The sequence below is a fragment of the Amaranthus tricolor genome, chromosome 8 (genome assembly GCF_026212465.1).
Source record: "Amaranthus tricolor cultivar Red isolate AtriRed21 chromosome 8, ASM2621246v1, whole genome shotgun sequence".
NCBI lineage: Eukaryota > Viridiplantae > Streptophyta > Magnoliopsida > Caryophyllales > Amaranthaceae > Amaranthus > Amaranthus tricolor.
Window position 1 is genome coordinate 23,974,600 of NC_080054.1, and position 21,246 is coordinate 23,995,845.

The 21,246-nt window shown below is 29.7% G+C and overlaps 3 protein-coding genes across 3 annotated transcripts; 1 reads left to right on the forward strand and 2 right to left on the reverse strand.

The window, feature by feature from the left end:
- Nucleotides 1-1,054: 1,054 nt before the first annotated feature.
- LOC130821672 (zinc finger protein ZAT1-like) lies at nucleotides 1,055-1,639 on the forward strand. Its single transcript, XM_057687461.1, has one exon. It carries the CDS (start codon nucleotides 1,055-1,057, stop codon nucleotides 1,637-1,639), a length of 585 nt encoding a protein of 194 aa, XP_057543444.1.
- Nucleotides 1,640-7,691: 6,052 nt separating this feature from the next.
- Nucleotides 7,692-10,237, reverse strand: LOC130821673 (uncharacterized). Its single transcript, XM_057687462.1, has 8 exons — nucleotides 10,120-10,237; nucleotides 9,707-10,068; nucleotides 9,512-9,517; nucleotides 8,987-9,396; nucleotides 8,845-8,922; nucleotides 8,548-8,793; nucleotides 8,157-8,307; nucleotides 7,692-7,913 (listed from the first exon to the last, which is right to left on the reverse strand). Exons 1-8 carry the CDS (start codon nucleotides 10,235-10,237, stop codon nucleotides 7,692-7,694), a joined length of 1,593 nt encoding a protein of 530 aa, XP_057543445.1.
- An 8,096-nt stretch (nucleotides 10,238-18,333) lies between these two features.
- Nucleotides 18,334-19,377, reverse strand: LOC130821675 (zinc finger protein ZAT9-like). The gene is made up of 2 exons (XM_057687463.1): nucleotides 18,671-19,377; nucleotides 18,334-18,421 (listed from the first exon to the last, which is right to left on the reverse strand). The coding sequence occupies exons 1-2, from the start codon at nucleotides 19,375-19,377 to the stop codon at nucleotides 18,334-18,336; spliced, it is 795 nt and encodes a 264-aa protein (XP_057543446.1).
- Nucleotides 19,378-21,246: the final 1,869 nt, after the last annotated feature.

A 21,246-nucleotide genomic window follows, 5' to 3' on the forward strand; every position in this document is an offset into this window, starting at 1 on the left:
ACAATATACTTACCATCTAAATCCCTTAGCTTATTATGTGTCTGTTATTTGATTACGCATAACTTAATAGAATAATATACTATTCTATCAAATTATAATGTGTACTCATAAAATACTTATATTTATTAGTTAATTGCATAAATTATAATAATATGAATTTAATTATCATTTATATAACCAAACACAAATATATTTATTTATTTAAAAAAAGTATATAAATACTAATTAATCTTAAATTCTTATCTAGGTATAAAGTATATAAAGAATTCATGTTATAAAATCTTTTAAATACATAACCTAAGATGTAGTATTTGGAATCATGATTCATTTGAAAATCCCATTTGAAAATCAATTAAGTAACATGAATAAATATAAGTTGCTCCAAACTCAATTCACAAATAATATTGTGAATATACGAAATGCATGAATGTACAAGAATAAGACTAATTAAGCTCTATAACAAAATACTACTATTTTATTAATTATATATGTATGTAATTCACTAATTAAGATTAATTTAGATCTCTACATGTTATTTATATTTGATCACTATGTCATAAGAACTCATACTACCCCTATCTAACCTATCAGTCCCATTTAATTTTTTATATTTGTCGAGATAATATTTTAATCATTTGTAATTGTTTTTTGATTAATTAAAATTGTAAAAAATTAATATTAATAATTTTTGTAAGGAGATAAATCAAACAAGATCACATATGACTATGTTTTATTTTATGAATTAAGAATATAATACAAATTAAGAGGGAAAAGTTTAGACCCCTATTACATGCTGTTGCTATTTTGCCATACAGCAGCTATGTTGTATGCTTAATGTTGGAAGTAATTTTGAACGGAAGAAATATTAAAAGTTTAGGCCCCTATTGCATGCTTTTCTCCCCCATTTACCCGATCGTATAGCCCTATTCTTCTCTCCCGTCTCAACAAACAAAACTATTTGAAGATTCAACCTTTACTTTATAAACATACATTCTTTTAATCTCTAATTTGCTTTAATCTACTTCATACTCTTTAAATCTCAATTGATTCTTTAATGGAGGAGTTGGGAAATCAAGAAGCTTTAAAGCATGAGTGTGAACTCTGCTCTAAGAAGTTTCGTTGTGGGAAGTCTTTAGGAGGACATATGAGGTCTCATGTTATGGCGGCTAATGCCCAGAAAAGAAAACCTAAAAAAGTTGTTAAACATGATAATGAAGAAAAACAAGATGATAATGGAGTGGAACTTTCTAGAGAAACACCAAAACAGCAAGAAGAAGATGATGATTATTCTTTGTTTAATGATAGCAAAGAACAGTTAAACGTAGCAATGGAAGTTCAGTCTGGTACTGAAAATGGTGATGGGTATTCCTCAGTTCATCCTGAAATTGATAAGGAAATGAAAAAGGTTGCTAAGTGGTTGGTGGAGCTTTCTAGGAACAGTTTTAATCTTGTAGGTGAATCATCAGAGTCTAACGGTTCACAATATAAGACGGCTAAAACAGGAAATACCAAAATTAAAATCATTTTTAATAGCAAATCAAAGAATGTAAAGGGTCACAAATGTCCTTTTTGTACTAGAGTTTTTAGGTCGGATCAAGCATTAATTAGGGGTCACAAGAGATCACATTTGATGGGATGAGGCAGTTTGGGGACAATTGACAAGGAGAGGGAGCAAACCCCACAACCACTGGAACCTCAGCCGCAGCCACCACCACTGCAGCAGCAGCCACAGCAACAGCAGCCGCAACCTCTTTTGATTGATTTCAACCTTCCATGTACAATGGAGGAATAAGATTGTGGGAACTCCTAATTTATGCAATTGTGATGTTAGATTGGAAGTTTTAAAGGGTTGGAAGATGAAGTTTAGGGTATTTTCCAGAAGTTTTCAAGTGGTCCTGAAACTAGAACTACACTAAAAATTACCTGCAACTTCCATCATAGAAGGGGAAGAGCCACATCTGAAAAAGACGCTGCCATAAAATCTTAAAGCCCCACCACCATGGCCGCCAATATATCCTCATCTTCATACCTTAACCCCATTTTCAAAAACTTCAATAATAAAATACCCAATTTATATAACATAACAAGAAAGAAAGAAATTCACATCACCATTCGAATTCACCTAAGGTTAACGGTGGAAGTTAGTGGTTGGCAGCAGAGGGGCGGCGTACAATCGCACGCATGGAGGGGCGGCGTACAGCCGCGCGTGTGGAGCGGCACATAGAGCAGAGTGGGACGTGCTGCTTGCATGATGAGAGATAATGAGTATTTTGGGTAGCCATGGTTGAAGCTTGATAAATCATTGAAGAACTCCGAAAATGGGTATTTAAAGAGGTAAGAGAAGAAATTTCTGATTTCAAAGTGAAAAGGTAAATAGGAGAGTGAAGGGGAGGTGACTAGTGAGAGAGAGAGAGAGTTGGGTTTAGTGTAAGGGAAGAGTTTTTTCATTTCTGATTTCTGGTTTCAAAGGAAATTATGTAAGGGTTTGTTTTTTCCTTTTCAAAAAATAAATGGGGTATATTAAGTAATACTCCTCCAAATCGACTTAATTGTCCTATTAATTTTTGGGATATTATATATCTATTATTTTTAAATTATATTTTATTATTAATTTATAGGTTAAATATTATTATGTGGGATTTTATTTAATTCGTTTTAATGTAAAGTTTATTAATATTAACTCTTTATAATTTTTAATTATACGTAATTAGATATATTAAGGAGTGAATAAGTGCATTCGATAGAGTGTATAAAATAATTGGAACACTTAAGATGAATCACTACAAAAAACTATTAAATTGGCGACACACATTATCCTCGCCATTTCATAGCTAAATGGTCAAAAAGTTGCCTTGGCGACGGGAGGGCGACGGGGTTCGTGGTGGTCGCCTTTTCGTTCGTCACTAACACCAAAATGGACGCCATATCCTCGCCATCTTTTAAAGAAAAATTGGCGACCACGAGGCGACGAGCTGTCCATCGCCAAGAACTGGCGACCAACAGGCGACGCAATTTCCATCGCCAAGAATGTGTCTAACATGGCGACAACAAACTCCTCGCCAGCGTTCTCGCCAGGCCTGGCAACCAATCAGCGACCAAATGCCTCGTCGCCAATATGGCAACCACCTTCTTATAGCCCTTTCGTCGCCTGCTGCTAGCGACAACATTTTTATGCTTTTTGGTCGCCGTGTGTATATATATATATATATATATATATATATATATATATATATATATATATATATATATATATATATATATATATATATATATATATAATTATATTTATATATATTTTGTATTAGTTATAATACTAAGATAAAAATATATACACATAAAACAAATTAATAAATTAAAATAAAAGAGCTGGAAATATTATATATAAAACTAAAATTTATTTACCAAGTCACAAAAATTACATAGATTTTATCATTCATTTGGAGGAGGTGGAGGAGGGGGTTGATTCAAATTGAAATGCGATTCAATGAATTTCAAAAAGTGTTCTCGTTCTCTTGTTATTTGTTCAGTCAGCCTTCGATGAGTCTCATAGGCAATCTGAGCATTTCCTCTTCGTATCGCTTTCAATAATTGATTATTGAACTCCATTTGCCGAGCTTCTAAATCCGCAAACCTTTGTTGTATAATGACATCATAATCAGGTTGTGCAGGCTGAGAAGACAAAATATCCGTTGGCTCAAAAGGATAAATAATTTGAGAGGCGGACCCAACCCCAAATACCTCTTTGCTTTTTTTTTTTTTTTGTTTGAACTGCTTTCTACGTTTTTTATAGCATCCAACCAAATTTGACTTGGGTCGCGAGTTGGATTCTCCTCCATCAAAGAACGATATTCATCCTTCAATAAAACAAAGAAATCAATTACCAATAAACAAAGTATTAATTGATACTAAAAATAAATAAATAAACAAGTTTAATAGATTATTACGTTAACTTTTTGTGACTTGCTATTCGTCCATTGGGAATAATCCCCTGTTTCATTGTCAAAGACCCCATGTGTTCGTGTAAATATTTCGTAAGTTGTGGGTCTTTGACCTTTTGATTGTTCCTGAAATATTAAATAAAAATCCACTTAAAATTAAACAAAAGATAATAAAAAAATTCAATATAGTACTACTTAATTAATTAAATACTCACCAAATCCCGCATTGTTCTGGCGTGCGGGATTGAGCCATCTATATGGGTGGGTTCAGCTTTATCTTTTCCTTCACGTCTATTGGAGGAATTCTTAGCCGAAACGGCTTTATTATCTGGGCGTTCCCAATCAGCCTTCCATCGCGCCCAGGTCTCATTATCGATGGAAGGAGGTTTAAATTCAGGCTTGCTTTTCAACGTCCTGCACCATTTGAAAAGCATATCCGCATAGCGCTTTGCGACTTTTTCCTTCCATGACCTTCGAACGAAATGTTGGAGGTGAAGGTCCCATTTGTATTTTTTTAAATACATAAATATTTCATCAAATAAAAAACTTAAAATAATTTATATATAAAAAAGTCTAAAAATAAACAGCAAAATAATAATTTTACCTTAAATTCATTAAAATAAAAATTGGGTTTGGTCACACCCTTCCAACTACTACCTTCGACATCTTGCCTATAATTAAAGGTAGCCCTTATTTTGGATGCAATGGTGTTCCCGGATATCGGATTAAATCTTACAATAATTAACAAAATTAGTTTACAATGAAATTTTAATATTGAAAAAATATTAATGATAATAAGATGATAAAAACATTTACTTGTTTATTGTTGGTAGCCATGGAAGATTCGGACGAGGATCGTCTCCATCGTCCTCTTCCATATTATGTATGGAATCATTTGGAGTATTTTCACTACTCCCATGAACTGGGTTATTGTTGTCTATACCATAAAATATCCCAGTTGACATATTGTACAACTAATATTCAATTAAATGAACATTTCTACCTACGTAATGAATTTTATCGTCCCAAACTAAACATAACTACGTATAGTATTAAAGTAATTCGAAAATTACATTTAAAAAAAAAACATCCACACATATTTTATCATCTCAAGTTATACCATAATTCGAAACTACATAACAACATCAGGTAACAATCAATTACTCTATAATTCCACAGTTACATTTTACATTAAAACGAATATGGAAAAATATAACATAAAACATGCTCAACGTATTCCATAAATCGAAAAAATAAATTACTCCGTAACTCGAAAAATGCATAAAAATTACTCCGTAACTCGAAAAATGAACATTTCTACCTACGTAATGAATTTTATCGTCCCAAACTAAACATAACTACGTATAGTATTAAAGTAATTCGAAAATTACATTTAAAAAAAAAACATCCACACATATTTTATCATCTCAAGTTATACCATAATTCGAAACTACATAACAACATCAGGTAACAATCAATTACTCTATAATTCCACAGTTACATTTTACATTAAAACGAATGGAAAAATATAACATAAAACATGCTCAACGTATTCCATAAATCGAAAAAATAAATTACTCCGTAACTCGAAAAATGCATAAAAATATCATTAGACTTGCTCAAGTTATTTCATATTTCAAAAATATTAAAAAAAACATACAAAAAATGACGAATCAAAATAATATACTTGACATTAAAAACTAAATTACTCTATAATTCGAAAATTACATTTAATATTAAAAAAATCTGAAAATTATCAAATTAAACATGCTCATGAAGATTCAACATAAACATCATGAAATAACATGAAAAAACATGTTGAATATGACAATGTACTTCACAGCTCGATATCAAACATAAAAAAAGAAAAAAAAAACATTCGAACATAAATTTTCATCATAATCATCAAGAACATTGAAAAAATTCAAAAACATAAATAATAAACACTAACCTTTAAATAAGAGGATGAGTTGAAGATGAGTAGTAACTACGAAATTATGAGGATGAGATGAAGAGAGAAAAAGAGAATTAATAAAGAATTAAATTAATGGAGGAGAAATTTTCGAGCTGTAGTCAAAGAAAAAAACGAAGAAGTATAGAAAAAGAAGATAAATGAGAACTTAGGGCATAATAACTGATGTTTTCATCGGGAACTGGCGACCACCTATGTAGTCGCAGCTTAGTCGCTGACTGCACTGATTGACAATACATTGACTTTTTCAGAATGGCGACCGGCAACATGGACGCTGGTTCATCGCCATTCCCTCGGTAATGAATACCTTTGCGTACTGCAGAGGAGAAAAAATCGGCTATACGTAGGTACTACTACTCTACTATCAATAATAATAATTATTATTATTATTATTATTACCGTTATTATTATATTATATTATATTATATTATATTATTATTATTATTATTATTATTATTATTATTATTATTATTATTATTATTATTATTATTATTATTATTATTATTATTATCAATATCATTATTATTATTATTATTATTATTATTATTATTATTATTAATATCATTACAGTTATTATTATTATTAGTTTTATTAATATTAATATTAATATTAATATTATTATTATTATTATTATTATTATTATTATTATTATTATTATTATTATTATTATTATAAATATCATTACAGTTATCATTATTATTAGTATTATTATTATTAATTTTATTATTATTATTATTATTATTATTATTATTATTATTATTATTATTATTATTATTATTATTATTATAAAGAATAAAGAATTATATTAATGGATGAGAAATTTTGGAGCTGTAGTTTTCAGTGAGAACTGGCGACCATCAGGCTAGTCGTTGTTTGGTCGTTAACTGCACTGAAATGACAATGCATAATGACTTTATCAGAATGGCGACCGACACCTTGGACGCTGGTTCTTCGCCATTACCTCGATAATGAAAACCTATGCGTGCTGCAGTGGGGAAAAAATCAGCTATGTACTACTACTCTACTATCAATAATAATAATAATTATTATTATTATTATTAACGTTATTATTATTTTATATTATTATTATTATTATTATCAATATCAATATTATTATTATAATTAATATCATTACAGTTATTATTATTGTTAGTATTATTAATATTATTATTATTATTATTATTATTATTATTATTATTATTATTATTATTAGTGAAATCATTATTATTATTATTATTATTATTATTATTATTATTATTATTATTATTATTATTATTATTGTTGTTGTTGTTGTTGTTTTTTGTTTATTATTAGTGTTGTTATTATAATTATTGTTGATATATATATACATATATATATATATATATATATATATATATATATATATATATATATATATATATTTATATATATATATATATATATATATATATATATATATATATATATATATATACATATATATATATATATATATATACATATATATATATATATACATATATATATATATACATATATATATATATATATACATATATATATATATATATATATATACATATATATATATATATATACATATATATATATATATACATATATATATATATATATACATATATATATATATATATATATATATATATATATATATATATATATATATTATTGTTGTTGTTATTATTATTATTACTATAAAATATTAATAATTCGGAGGAATATTATAAAATTTTAATAAATTTCACAAAATATTAAATAATTACATATAAATAATTAAATTATTCTTCATCACTAAAATAGTCGTCGTTCTCGACATCTTCAGTTTCGGATTCTTCGTTTTCTGACAGTACAAGATCTACATCTTCTTCAGTATCTTCATCATTATCATGCACCTGTTGAACAATTTCGTCAGATGGATCAAGAAGCAGTGTTTGGGAAACATCTTCTTCAATTTCAATATGGTCCCTATTTTCTTCTTGGAAATCAGCATCTTTGGATTCCTGTTCTATTTCCTTGTCAAATTTATTTTGTTTGACTTTGCAAACCGCTCTCTAATCTTTTAAATTTTTTCTTGTACTCGGATATGGAAGATAATATACTTGACTTGCCAACACAAATGGATCATATAAACGATACGAGCGACCCTAATGTATGTCAACTAACTTATATCGTTTATGAATTTTTGTTCAGTGGTTATTTCCAGTAGTAGTTGGGTCATACCAATGACATTTGAACAACGTCACTCTTTTGATAGGTATCCCCGGGTATTCAACCTCAACAATTTCAAGCAGTTGCCCGTAAAAATCTTCTTCGTCCCGACTGTTGTCAGCAGCTTTGACGCACACTCCACTATTGTCTGTAGATTTATTTGATGCATGAAGTACTGTATGGAATCTATATCCGTTTGTGTAACAGACATTGTAGCTCCGAGCATGTTTAAGTGGTCATTCAGCAATCTGCTTCAAAATGTCACTGTTCACTCGGCTATCGAATGATCCTTGTCTTGCCTGTCAGATTAATCAAAGTAACTCTATGAATTTAATTAACGTAATGCCGACAAACATAATAATTAACATATAAGATGAACAACATAATGTTGTTCTAAACGCATTTGTAAAATTCTCTTGCACAAACACTTCAATCCTCTGACTTGACCAATTCAATTGATGTCTTTGAATTGAAGTTTTGAACTCAGATACGAATACATCGACCTCTGGACAGTTCATTAGCACGTATCTATGTGCAATCTCGTAATCTCTTTCATCCAAAACATACGCTTTTCCTTTTCCATGAAACCTTATTGGATGATTGAAGATTGTGAATACACCAGTGACAATATTGTTGTAACTTCCATCATCATTCCTGGGAAGGTCTCTGACCCTGCATCGCACATGTGGCTCAAAATAATGGGAAACAAAATGTGATGCTTACTCGGTTAAATATGCGTTGCATATCGACGCTTCAACATGAGCTTTATTTTTCACATTCAGTTTCAAATGTCTAAGGTACCTGTATGGAAAAATTAATTCACCAGAAGAATAATGAAAAAATTAATTACATATGATTTATTTACCTCTCAAACGGATACATCCATCTGTATTGGACCGGTCCTGCAATCCTAGCCTCATATGCCAAATGGATAGAAACGTATTCCATACTATCAAAGAATGTAGATGGAAATATAGTCTCTAGTTTGCAGATGATAACCGGAATATATGCTTCCATCTTCCTCAAATCCTCCACACATAGCTTTGTGGTTGTCAAACTTCTAAAATATAAGCTCAACTCGGTAAGAGCTTCCCAAACCTTCACCGGTAGCAATTCTCTGAATGCAATTGGAATTAAGCGTTGCATGAAAACATGACAGTCGTGACTTTTCATGCCAAACAATTGATGCTTGGCCATGTCAATATTCCTTGCCATATTGGAGACATAACCATCGGGAAATCTAATACTCTTCAACCATTGAAGCAAGGCACGTATCTGTTGTTCATTTAATGTATAGGAAGCTTTAGGAATAGACGTACCTGTATATAATCATAATAAGATGTTATACGAATTATTATTAATTATTAATTATATAAAGGTTTGAGTGTACACGTACCTATAGGATGCAATTCTGAACGTATAACAAGTTCACGCAAATCGTGTCTACTCTTGATGTGATCCTTTGTTTTACTTGGCACACACAACAAAGTGTTGAAAATGTTATCAAAAACATTCTTCTCTATTGCATAACATCCAAATTATGTCGAATCATGTTAGTTTTTCAATATGGTAAATCCCAAAATACGCTCTTCTTCTTCCATCCAGCAGAGTAATTACTAACCTCTTTATTATGTTCCGGTGCATCTTCTTCATAGACTCTCAAAAAACCAAACTGGTCTAACTCATCAAGTAATTCATGTCCAGTCCGAATAACAGGCGGATCCCTTTTCTCAACAACGCCTGATCTGAAATTTATTCTATTTCTCCTATAGGGATGACTTCTATCTAAAAACCTTCTATGACAATAAAACCAACACATGTTTTTGCTATGCGTAAGGTAGAAGGCTTGTGAATCATCCATGCAGTAAGGGCAAGCATATCGGCCCGCAATACTCCACCCGGACAACATCGAATAAGCCGGAAAGTCATTGATCGTCCACATTAAAGCTGCTCGCAGTTGGAAATTCTCCTTTCTTGACACATCAAATGTACAGATACCCTGCTCCCACAACGTATTCAGCTCTTGTATTAGTGGTTGAAGATATAAGTCAATGTTGTGCTTCGGATTACTCGGCCCAGGGACAATCATGGTCAAGAACATATACAGCTTTTTCATGCACATCCATGGCGGAAGATTGTATGGTGTGACAATGACAGGCCACGATGAATACTGTTGACCCGAACTTCCAAAGGGGTTAAAACCATCTGTACACAGACCAAGCCACACGTTTCGAGTCTCCAATGCAAAGTCTGGATGCATGTCATTAAATGTCAACCACGCTTCAGCATCGGACGGATGTATCATCTCTCCATCCTTGGTGCGGTGCTCTGCATGCCACCTCATATGCCTAGCTGTTGCCTCTGAAGCATACAATCTTTGTAATCTGGGGCCCAGGGGGAAATAATGAAATTGTTTCCGCGAAACCTTATCACCCTTACTGTTTCTTCTCCATCTAGAAGTCTCACAAATATAACAGAAAGTTGCATTCGCATTATTCCCCCAATATATCAAACATCCGTTAGGACAACAATCTATCTTCTCAACGGGTAATCTAAGGGCAGCTATTTGTTTTTTCGTTTCGTAGAAGTTGTTTACCATCGTATTCTCTTTTGGTAACACTTCATTCACAATACCATAAATATCGTCGTAACACCTCTCAGTGAGACGATGGTCTGTCTTGAGGTTTGTAAGTCGACCAATAATAGACATCTTTGTGTGATTTTTACAACCTTCATATAAAGGACTATTTACAGAATTTAACATTTCAAAGAACTGTTGACACTGTGGGTTTGGATATTCGTCAACGTGTACCGGTGGTTCATTTTTTACTGACGCTACATTATACTGTGAGGGAAGAAAGTGATGGTAATTGTTTGGAACACACTAGCTACTGCATCATGCACCATCTGTGAGTATGGATTTGGATCGTTTGATGATTGCTCTCCGACTTCCGCTACGATATCAGATGTTGTTCCTATCTCTGTGTTCTGATGATATTCCCACTCATAGTAATTTTCAACAAACCCCCTCCTTATTAGATGTTCTCTTATTTCATCTGGTTCCTTATAACAACAATTTTTACACTTTTTACAATGACATCTAATCTCAGAACTCATGCTTTGTGTACGAGCAAATTCTAAAAACTCTTCCAACCCTCTCATAAATCTTAAACTAAACTTTCCATTTTTTCGTCGATTGTACATCCAACTTCTTTCTTACCTAGAACTCTTTTTTAACACCTAAATATAATATAATAACATAATTATTCAACTGATCAATAAAGTAAGTTAATGACAATAACAATATATGATAATAATAATAATAATATAATTATTCTAATAAAAATTATTAAAGCAAACTAATGTCAATAAAATTAAAATATAAAATAATAAAAAAAATAAAAAACTCAAGTAAATAACAATAGAAATTAAATAATAAAATTAAATCAAGTAAATATAAAACTCAAGTAAATAACAAAGGAAAAAATTAATTCTAAAATTCTACTGTTAGCTGGTTATTTTTAAAGATCAAACTTTTTTTTCAATTATGCTACAAAAGTCCAACCTTTGCATAGCCGATTTCTTTTACCTGCTATATAATCATCATCATCATCCTACCCAGTGCATCCTACTAATAGAAAAACTATGGACAAAGTCTAAGAAGGGAAAGACGGCGGCAACTCATACCCATAAAAATGAGCGCGGCCAAAAGAGTCCCCCGGAGATTATTCAAAAAAAAAAGTGTCACACATCTACCTATAATTATTCGTTAAATTTTGGAACAAAAAAAACAAATAAAATTTTAAACATGGTGTTCTATAAATCACAATGACTAAAATATGGTATGTTCAAGTTAATATTTTATTATAATTAAAAACGTAATTAATGTGAGCTTAACTAGAAAATATTAAAATGTTATGAGTATATGTTATCGATATAGTTTCAATATTACGAAATCGATTTTGCTATTAGATAATTTTGTGATTTAATCATTCTATATTTATGGTCATGGTAAACTCTAAAATTTTACAATATTGCTGTAATATAGTGATTTGATCTTATTTTTTCATATGATAACTAATACAATATAAATATTTAAATAGATATTTATGTCATACTCAAATGTTTTTAAAAAAATAATTATTCGAGCTTTCAATCAAATTATTTCATTTCAACCATTTAGTTCTCCAATTTCTATACTTCATTTCTTTTTAAGCACATTGAATGTTTATTTACCTGATAAATAAATATTAGTCACATTAATTAAGGTAATTAACAACTATATTTAAAAGTCATTTTAAAATCATTGATTATTACATATACTTTTAATACATATACTTTCTATTCAAGAAATACTAATATACCAATTAATCACAAACCTTTTTTGATTATCAATTAATGTTATTAATACTTTATTTATTTGTGCCGCCTCAATACTACTGTAATTACCAATTAATCTAATTTTATAATTATACAATTTAATAAAAGAGTTGTAATGCAACTTATTAGAACTTTGTGAAATGTCGTCATTTCACATACTTATTAGTATGTGACGCATCATTATTGTAATATAATCTGCTTATTAGACTGATTTTATCGCTGATTAATTGATACTTTTTCTTCTCATTTTAAATGATGAATTTATATACTTAGACCACTACAAATAACTATCGAAATAGCGATGGAAAAATAGCGACGGGGTTGGTTGGTCGCCAGTGGCGACGGATAGGCGAGGGCAACCGACGTCGCCAAATGGAAAAGCAAAATAGCGACGGGCATTTTGGTCGCCAATCCGTCGCTAAAAGCTTTTAATTTTTTAATTTTTTCCAAAAATAGTTAGCGACGAGGATTCCGGTCGCTAGCTGGTCGCTGGTCCTTGGAAATGAAAAAAGTTTGCGTGCGCAGTATGAAAAAAATCGGCTTGCAATATTTTTTTAAAATTATTATTATTATTATTATTATTGTTAATATTATTTTATTATTAGTATTAGTATTATTACAACGTTGTTGTTGTTATTATTATTATTATTATTATTATTATTATTATTATTATTATTATTATTATTATTATTATTATTATTATTATTATTTTCATTATTATTATTATTTTAATTATCTGGCGACAAGCTATATGGTCGCCCCCTATGATCGCCAATTTTTTTTTTTTTTTTAAAAATAATTCTTTGCGACATTCAAGTTGTGGTCGCGATTTAGTCGCCAAGTAGACCATAAATTTTTTTTTTTTAATAAACATAGGCGACGGTGGTTTGGAAGCCATATGGTCGCCGCCACTTTTTCAATTTGAATTTGAAAACATGGCGATGGGTTTCTCATGGCCGTGTTGTCGCCATATTTTCTATAAATAACACGCAGAATTATTGTGTATCGTATATTTCGGTAACTAAAGAATTAGTAGAGGTTTTTTATTTAATTAGTACATATTTTATTTCGTTTGTTATTTACTTCAGTTTTTTATATTCTTTTATTGTTTTATATTTTATTTTAATTGTCATTAATTTTCCTTAATAATTGTTATTAGAATAATTATATTATTATCATATATTGTTACTTTCATGAATTGTTTTATATATATTTTTATTGTCATTAACTTACTAATCAATTGAATAATTATATTATTATATTATATTTAGGTGTTAAAAATGAATTTTAGTGTGTTTCCAGATGGTGCATGATATTTGTGCTATTGTGAACGAAGTGTTATCAGAAGAGAATACGATGGTAAACAGCTTCTACGAAACGAAAAAACAAATATCTGCCTTTGGATTACCCGTTGGGAAGATAGATTGTTGTCCTAACGAATGTTTGATATATTGGGGGAATAAGGTTTCGCGGTAATCCAAAGCACAACATTGACTTATATCTTCAACCACTAATACAAGAGCTGAATATGTTGTGAAAGGAGGGGATATGTACATTAGATGTGTCAAGAAAGGAGAATTTTCAACTGCGAGGAGCTTTAATGTGGACAATCAATGACTTTCCAGCTTATTCGATGTTGTCCGGGTGGAGTACGGCGGGCCGATATGCTTGCCCTTACTACATGGATGATTCACAAGCCTTTTACCTTACTCATAACCTGAAGATGTGTTGGTTTGACTATCATAGAAGGAATTTAGATAGAAGTCGTCCCTATAGGAGAAATAGAATAAATTTCAGATCAGGCCATATTGAGAAAAGAGATCCACCTATTATTCGAACTGGAAATGAATTGCTTGATCAATTGCTTGAAGAAGATGCATCGGAACATAATAAAGAGGTTAGTAAGTACTCTGCAGGATGGAAGAAGAGGAGCATATTTTGGGATTTGCCATATTGGAAAACAAACACTTTCTTGTGTGTGCCAAGTAAAACAAAGGATCACATCAAGGGTAGAAACGAAAAACGAGTAACCTATCAAACGAGTAACGTTTTTCAAATGTCAATAATATTGTTTATATGATCCATTTGTGTTGGCAAGTCAAGCACGTCAATTATATTATCTCCCATATCCGAGTACAAGACAAAATTTAAAAGATGTGGATCTTGTACTCTGAGAAAACGAAGAATCCGAAGATGAAGATGTTGAGAACAACGAGTATTTTAGTGATGAAGAGTAGTTTAATTATTTATATGTAATTATTTATATGTAATTATTTAATATTTTGTAATATTTAATACAATTTTATTATATTCCTCCGAATTATTAATATTTTGCAGTAATAATAATAATAACAACAACAACAATAATAATAATAACACATAAAAATAAGTAATATAATAATAATAATAATAATAATAATAATAATAATAATAATAATAATAACAATAATAATTATTATTATAATGAAAATAACAATAATAATAATAATAATAATAATAATAATAATAATAATAATAATAATAATAATAATAACAACAATAATAATAAAAATAATAATAATGAAAATAACAATAATAATAATAATAATAATAATAATAATAATAATATTTTAAAAAAAATACTGCCAGCCGATTTTTTCCTTACTGCAGCACGCAAACTTTTTTCATTTCCAAGGCACAGCGACCACCTAGCGACCAACCAGCCGGTCGCTAAGATCAGAGAGTCAAACCTCCTGTCATGTCAATGGTTTAGCGACCAACCAGCGACCATCCTGGCGGTCGCTAAATATTGATTATAAAAGCCGTGTATTCTGCTCTCATTTCTCATTTGCTACAAGTCTGTCTTCACTTACCTTATATTTCTTCATTCCTTATACGCGTTATGAAGTTTCCAACTCCATTTTTTCTTTTCATCCATTATTCTCAATCTCTATTTATTTTCTTTTCTTTCTTAATCTTATCTTCATCATCTTGTGGTTACAACTTATTTTCAACTCTAAAATTCTCATCTTGTTATTAAAAGGTTAGTATTTATTATATATTTTTTTGTATTTTTTCAATGTTCTTGATGATTATGATAATATTTTGTTTCATGATGCATTTTTTTTTTATCAATTCCGAATTTTGGTATAACTTGAGCATGTTTAATATTTTTTTTCCTAGATTTTGTTTTATGTTATTTTTGACATATTTTTATGTTTTTTTTAATATTTTCGAATAATGGCATTTTTGAAACATGTTTAGTGCTAATATTTTCCAGTTTTTTCTTATATTCATATTTAGTTTTAAATCGTTTTTTTTTTTAATATTTCAAGAACAATCGAAAGGTCAAAGAGCCACAGCTTATGGAGTTCAATAATCAATTATGGGAAGCGGTGCAAATGGTAAATGAAGTTCAATAATCAATTAAGGAAAGCGGTGCAAATGCGAAATGTTCAGACTACTATGAGACTCACCAAAGGCTGACGAAACAAATTCAAAGAGAACGAGAACTCTTTTTTAAAATTCATTTAATCCCATCTCAATTTGTAACAATCTTCTCTTCCAAATGAATGATTAAATATATGTACTTTTTGTGACTTTGTACATAAACTTTAATTATATATATATATATTTCCAGCTCTTTATTTTTATTTACTTGTTTTATGTGTATATATATATTTATTTTAATATTACAACAAATATTATATATATATATATATATATATATATATATATATATATATAAATATATATAAACTAGTAAATATAATAGGTGACAGTTGGCGACGGAAAGCGGGTCGCTAAGCAGCCTGATAAGCAGGCGACGACACAGCTACGACATGGTGGTCGCCCGGTGGCGACTAAATCGCTAGAAGATGGTGGTCGCCAGTTTGGCGACGGGATTTGGGTCGCAAATGGGTCGCTAAGAAAAGGCGAGGAAATGGCGTCCATTTTGAGATTAGCGACGAAAGGAATAGCGACCACCTCGTATCTCGTCGCCAGCCCGTCGCCTGACCTACTTTTTGACCGTTTAGCTATCAAATGGCGATGAAATGGTTTGTCGCCATTTTATTATTTTTTTTGTAGTGGACTGATTCATTATTCAATCATTTCTTAATTGTTTATTGCAATGATAAATGATTAGGCAAAATTATATTGATAATTTTTATGTGAAATGGACATACATTTTATACGTAAAAAAAGCAGCACGTAATCAAGTTGGAATACTTGATGTTCCTCACAGTTATCAAATTGTTGTTTATTCTAAGAATCTTTGTAAATGAATCTTAATATGTTGTTTCTATCCCATAAAATATTGTAATTATATTGTTCAATTGTCATATTGTAGACTTGTTTGACTCATTATAAATTTAAAGATAGATAGCAAAACAAATAAATATTTTGGTTATAAATATTAAAATAAATCCATTTTTCTTTATTTTTCTTCCGTTTCATTGTAATTGCAAATGCTAGTATTATTTTTTTACACAATATATCACAATCAGTTACAAATATACCACAAAGTTACATGTAATCCTTCAACTGTAGTCTGCATGCATGAGTATATATGGCATATGTCTACGTATATAATCATGCAGATACATAATTATGTCACATCAGCCTTTTCTATAGAATGTTAAGCAACAATCTTTCCATTTGACAGACATAGATTTTGGTGATGTAATGAAATACAATAATATATTGTTAATATATTGTTGATGTAATTTTGGTGATGTATTTTGTATATCTTTTATTTTAAGTCTTAATATATTGTTAATATTATCCCATGATATAAAGTAATTAGATTGTTGTCAATTGTCATATTCAAAGCTTGTTTGACTCTATATTTACATGTAAATTGTAATCTTGTAAGTGTAATTTTATAATTATCATATTCAGTATATCTTGCTTAAAAAGACCACAAATAAGGTTTTTGGAGGGAAGAAAAGGGTCAAAGCCCTCCAACTCTACGTAGACTGTATGACTACATATGCCATATGTTTGCCTATAATCATGTATATAAACACCTGCCTTTTTCTATAGAATGTTGAGCAAGAGTGTTTGCATTTGAGACACATCTTTTTTATGATCAAACACACATTTGTGTTTACTTATATTTTAGTCATTCTCTTTTTTACGTGATAAAAATGTTATACTTCCTTCGTTTTGAATATTCACCTCCGATTGTGATATATTGTGTATAAAGATGTCACGATTAGTAGTACTAGCAAATATAATGAAACGGACGAAGTATGATTAACAGTCCACAAGCAATCATCAAGTGTACACCTCAAAGATAAAGGTAAAACTGAAAAAATTACAAAATCTCATAAAAAAATAAGTTTGTTAAAGTAATTTCAGTTAGTTCTTCAACAAGTTATCTGTCAAGTAGTGATTTAAAAACCTTTACAAATAATATGAGACTTTCATACATAATATGTAACAATCAATTAAAATATAAAATAGAAATAATAATTCAAAACAATAGTTTATTAGCTCAATTAAGTTAAAAACTAATCCCATAAAAAAGCACCAAAGAAAATTATTTATCTAATCTAGAAACGTAATGTAAATAAAAATTGTTATTGATATACTATAATACGTATAGTGTACTTCGAGTTCCAAGACCACTCCAAAACTTCTAGAAAATACCCTAAACCTTAAATTTTCTATGCTGCCACATTACTACATTACAAAAAAATAAAATAAAATTAAAAAATTCCAATCTAACATCACAAACTGGAAAATCTAATAATCCTATTTCCCCATTGCTGACGCCCTGTGGCGGCTGCTGCGTGCTGTTGCTGTGGTGGCTGCAGTTCAGGTTCTTGTGGTTGTGGGGTTTGCTAGTTAGGCAAATGAAATCCTTGACGCCCTCCATGCATTGCAATATGTTGCATTAGCTGCAGCATCTTTCCCTTTCTTTCTTAAAAATGGCCTGTAAAATCATGGACTAATTTTACTAAGTGAACCATTATGAATCACTAGCAAAATGAATTGCATATTTGGCTAATTAATTTAAGTTAACCTCCTATGTTCAATATGAACGCAATGTTCAACCACCCTTTCTAGATTCACGAACACATTTCATCAACCCTAAGAAATCGTCGGAAAGTTCACCCTAAATACCTTATACCACTTAAATAATCAGGAATTACAATAATCCTATTCCTTGTCAATTTCAGACCTCTGATCGGTCTTTAGATTGAGCTTAATTCGTCCTCCACTCAAATGTGATCTCTTATGACCCCCTAATGCTTGACCCGACGTAAAAACTCTGGGGCATAAAGAACATTTATAATCCTTTTCTTTCTCTGATATGCCAAAATTAATGACTTTAATTCTCTTAATTCCTAATGTGTTAGTAGGCTTATTTTCTAAACTATTAGAATCTTCTGACACTTTTTCACCATCTTCTTCACTATGTATTAATTTATGAAGCCCAAAAGTTTGGTGTGACTTAAAAGTCCTTTTGCACACATTACACTCATACTTCTTCTTTTTCTTTTTCCTTATAATTTCATCGGAATCAACCCCATCAACATTCTTCCTAATAACTCTTCTCTTTCTAGAATTATCTTCCCTTAAAACTCCATTATTTCTTTCAAACCCATCAATAAGATCTTTAGAATTAGGCTTCTTAGCACCATTTTCTACAAACCCAGATTCAGAATTACGAATCTCCTCTTTTACATCAACAGTTTTCTCATTAATATCATTAACATTTTCCTCTAATATAACAGAATTATTATCTGATGGTTCAGCAATATTATGATTAAAAGAGCCTCTAGAAAGCTCAACTAACCATGTAGCGACCTTTATCATTTCTTCATCAATTTGATCAGGATGATCAAATGAGGAAGAACACCCATCACCATTTTCCAACTCCGCCATTAAAACGAATCGATTGAGATTTAAATAGTATGAAGTAAATCAAAGTAGATTAGAGATTAGCACTTAGTCGTCAACAGAAAAAAAAGAGAAAATAATGTGTATTTATTAGTTCGTTGGGACGGATCCGGGGAGAAGAAAAAGGAAATAACAAACGGTCAATAACAAACGGTTGAATCTTTGTTTGTTGAGACAGTTAAGGGTTTAATTTAAATGTTTAGTTAGTTTTTTTTTTTTTAAGGAAAAAGTTAATTCTGTTGAATATTTAAATTAATTTTCTGTTAATAAATAAGTAATTGCATATATTATAAATATAGTGTAATTTTTAAAAGTATGATTTGTTGAGACAGGGGAGAAGAAAACGGAGATATACATGGCATAAAAAGGAGATACGACGGGGTAATTGGGGAGTAGAGATCTAAATAAGAGTTTTTTTTTTTTTTTAGTAAATAATAATAAATGTGAGTTTTCAATTTTCATGACATAATGATCAAACATAAATAATATGTACAGATCTAATTAAATTAGTCTTAATTAGTGAATTTCTAGCATATATCATGAAACCATACAGTACGGAAAAGGACTTTGCCCCCCTCAAATTTCGAATTTTTTTTTTTGTCCTAAACAATTTTAGCCTAATATTATACGTACTATTAATTAATTCTAATGATTGCAATACATGTATTCATTTGTCTTTTTCTAATATAATTAGGAATGATATGCCTTAAATAGAGTTAAAAAAAAATTATTTCTACTCACTTAAAAATATATTCCAAAATGGTATTTATGTTACTAATCTAATTTAATTTTCGTTTGGAGTCTTCAAATCTTATTGTGAACCAAAAGAATAGTAAGTCTAAGTAGATCTAGAAAATAAAATAATACAGTCTCTAGTACTCACTAAAATTTATTTTCTAAATTTATCTGAATTTGATTTGAAAACTTAAAATATAAAAATTACCGACAAAATAATTGGTTACATCATATAACATGTGATACATAGAATCAATTATGATATAATAATATAGATACAAAATCGCAACAAAGATTTAAAAGTCAGTTTTTTCATTTAAATATGTCTAAAATTATTATTTAATTATATGGGTTAGGGGAATTTAGAAAAAAAAATAGGAATGCATGGTTGAAATATTTAGGACGACGTTAGGCAGTTCACTTATTTATCTACTTTACTAAAAAAAGTTGTTCCCAATAAAAACGAGAAAAATCTGACAAAATATCAATTATAATTTATCTACTTTATGAGAACTTGAGAAGGATCTACCAATTGTAAGGATAATTTTAAGTTTACCAATATTAATAATTTTTTTGAATTAACGAGACAGAGTTAAAATTGTTATTAACAAATTTTCTAAAAATAAATCAACGTCCAACGATAATTTATTATCTAAATGTTCATTATAACTTTTCTTCTTTAGTTTTTACTGTTATTTTACTCAGATTGATCCAAGTTTCAAATGCATCAAGTAGTTGTGGCTAGCTATAAGAATATCAAGAGAAACAATTTATACTTTTTTTCATCGCAAATCGAAGATACTTTCAAATATTCTTCAATCCCTCAAAAAAAATATTCCAACAATTGACAAAGTAGCATAGTGTTAAACCTTACCTACATGAGCATTACTTGGGGAAATTTTTTTCAATGAGCACCAAAATAGAAATTTTTTTCTTTATTAACACTATATACGGAAATCATTCTATAATTACTTTGTAGTTGTATTATATTAATTCCTATGTTTCATTATAAACATTTTATTTTTTTTTATCTAATATAATATATTATTTTAGTTATTTATATCTTGTGTTATGTATAGCATTATAAAATTATGCAATTATACATTCAAATATGATGCC

What these genes read in the sequence shown, in the direction of transcription:
- LOC130821672 (XM_057687461.1), top strand. Translation starts at nt 1,055, where the DNA reads ATGGAGGAGTTGGGAAATCAAGAAGCTTTAAAGCATGAGTGTGAACTC.
- LOC130821675 (XM_057687463.1), bottom strand. Translation starts at nt 19,377, where the DNA reads ATGGCGGAGTTGGAAAATGGTGATGGGTGTTCTTCCTCATTTGATCAT. An exon ending in AATCTAAAGACCGATCAGAG is followed by an intron (nt 18,422 to 18,670) that starts GTCTGAAATTGA and finishes ATGATTTTACAG; the next exon opens with GCCATTTTTAAGAAAGAAAG.
- LOC130821673 (XM_057687462.1), bottom strand. Translation starts at nt 10,237, where the DNA reads ATGAAAAAGCTGTATATGTTCTTGACCATGATTGTCCCTGGGCCGAGT. An exon ending in TGCAACGCATATTTAACCGA is followed by an intron (nt 8,794 to 8,844) that starts GTAAGCATCACA and finishes TGTGCGATGCAG; the next exon opens with GGTCAGAGACCTTCCCAGGA. An exon ending in TCAAGTCAGAGGATTGAAGT is followed by an intron (nt 8,308 to 8,547) that starts GTTTGTGCAAGA and finishes AAACGGATATAG; the next exon opens with ATTCCATACAGTACTTCATG.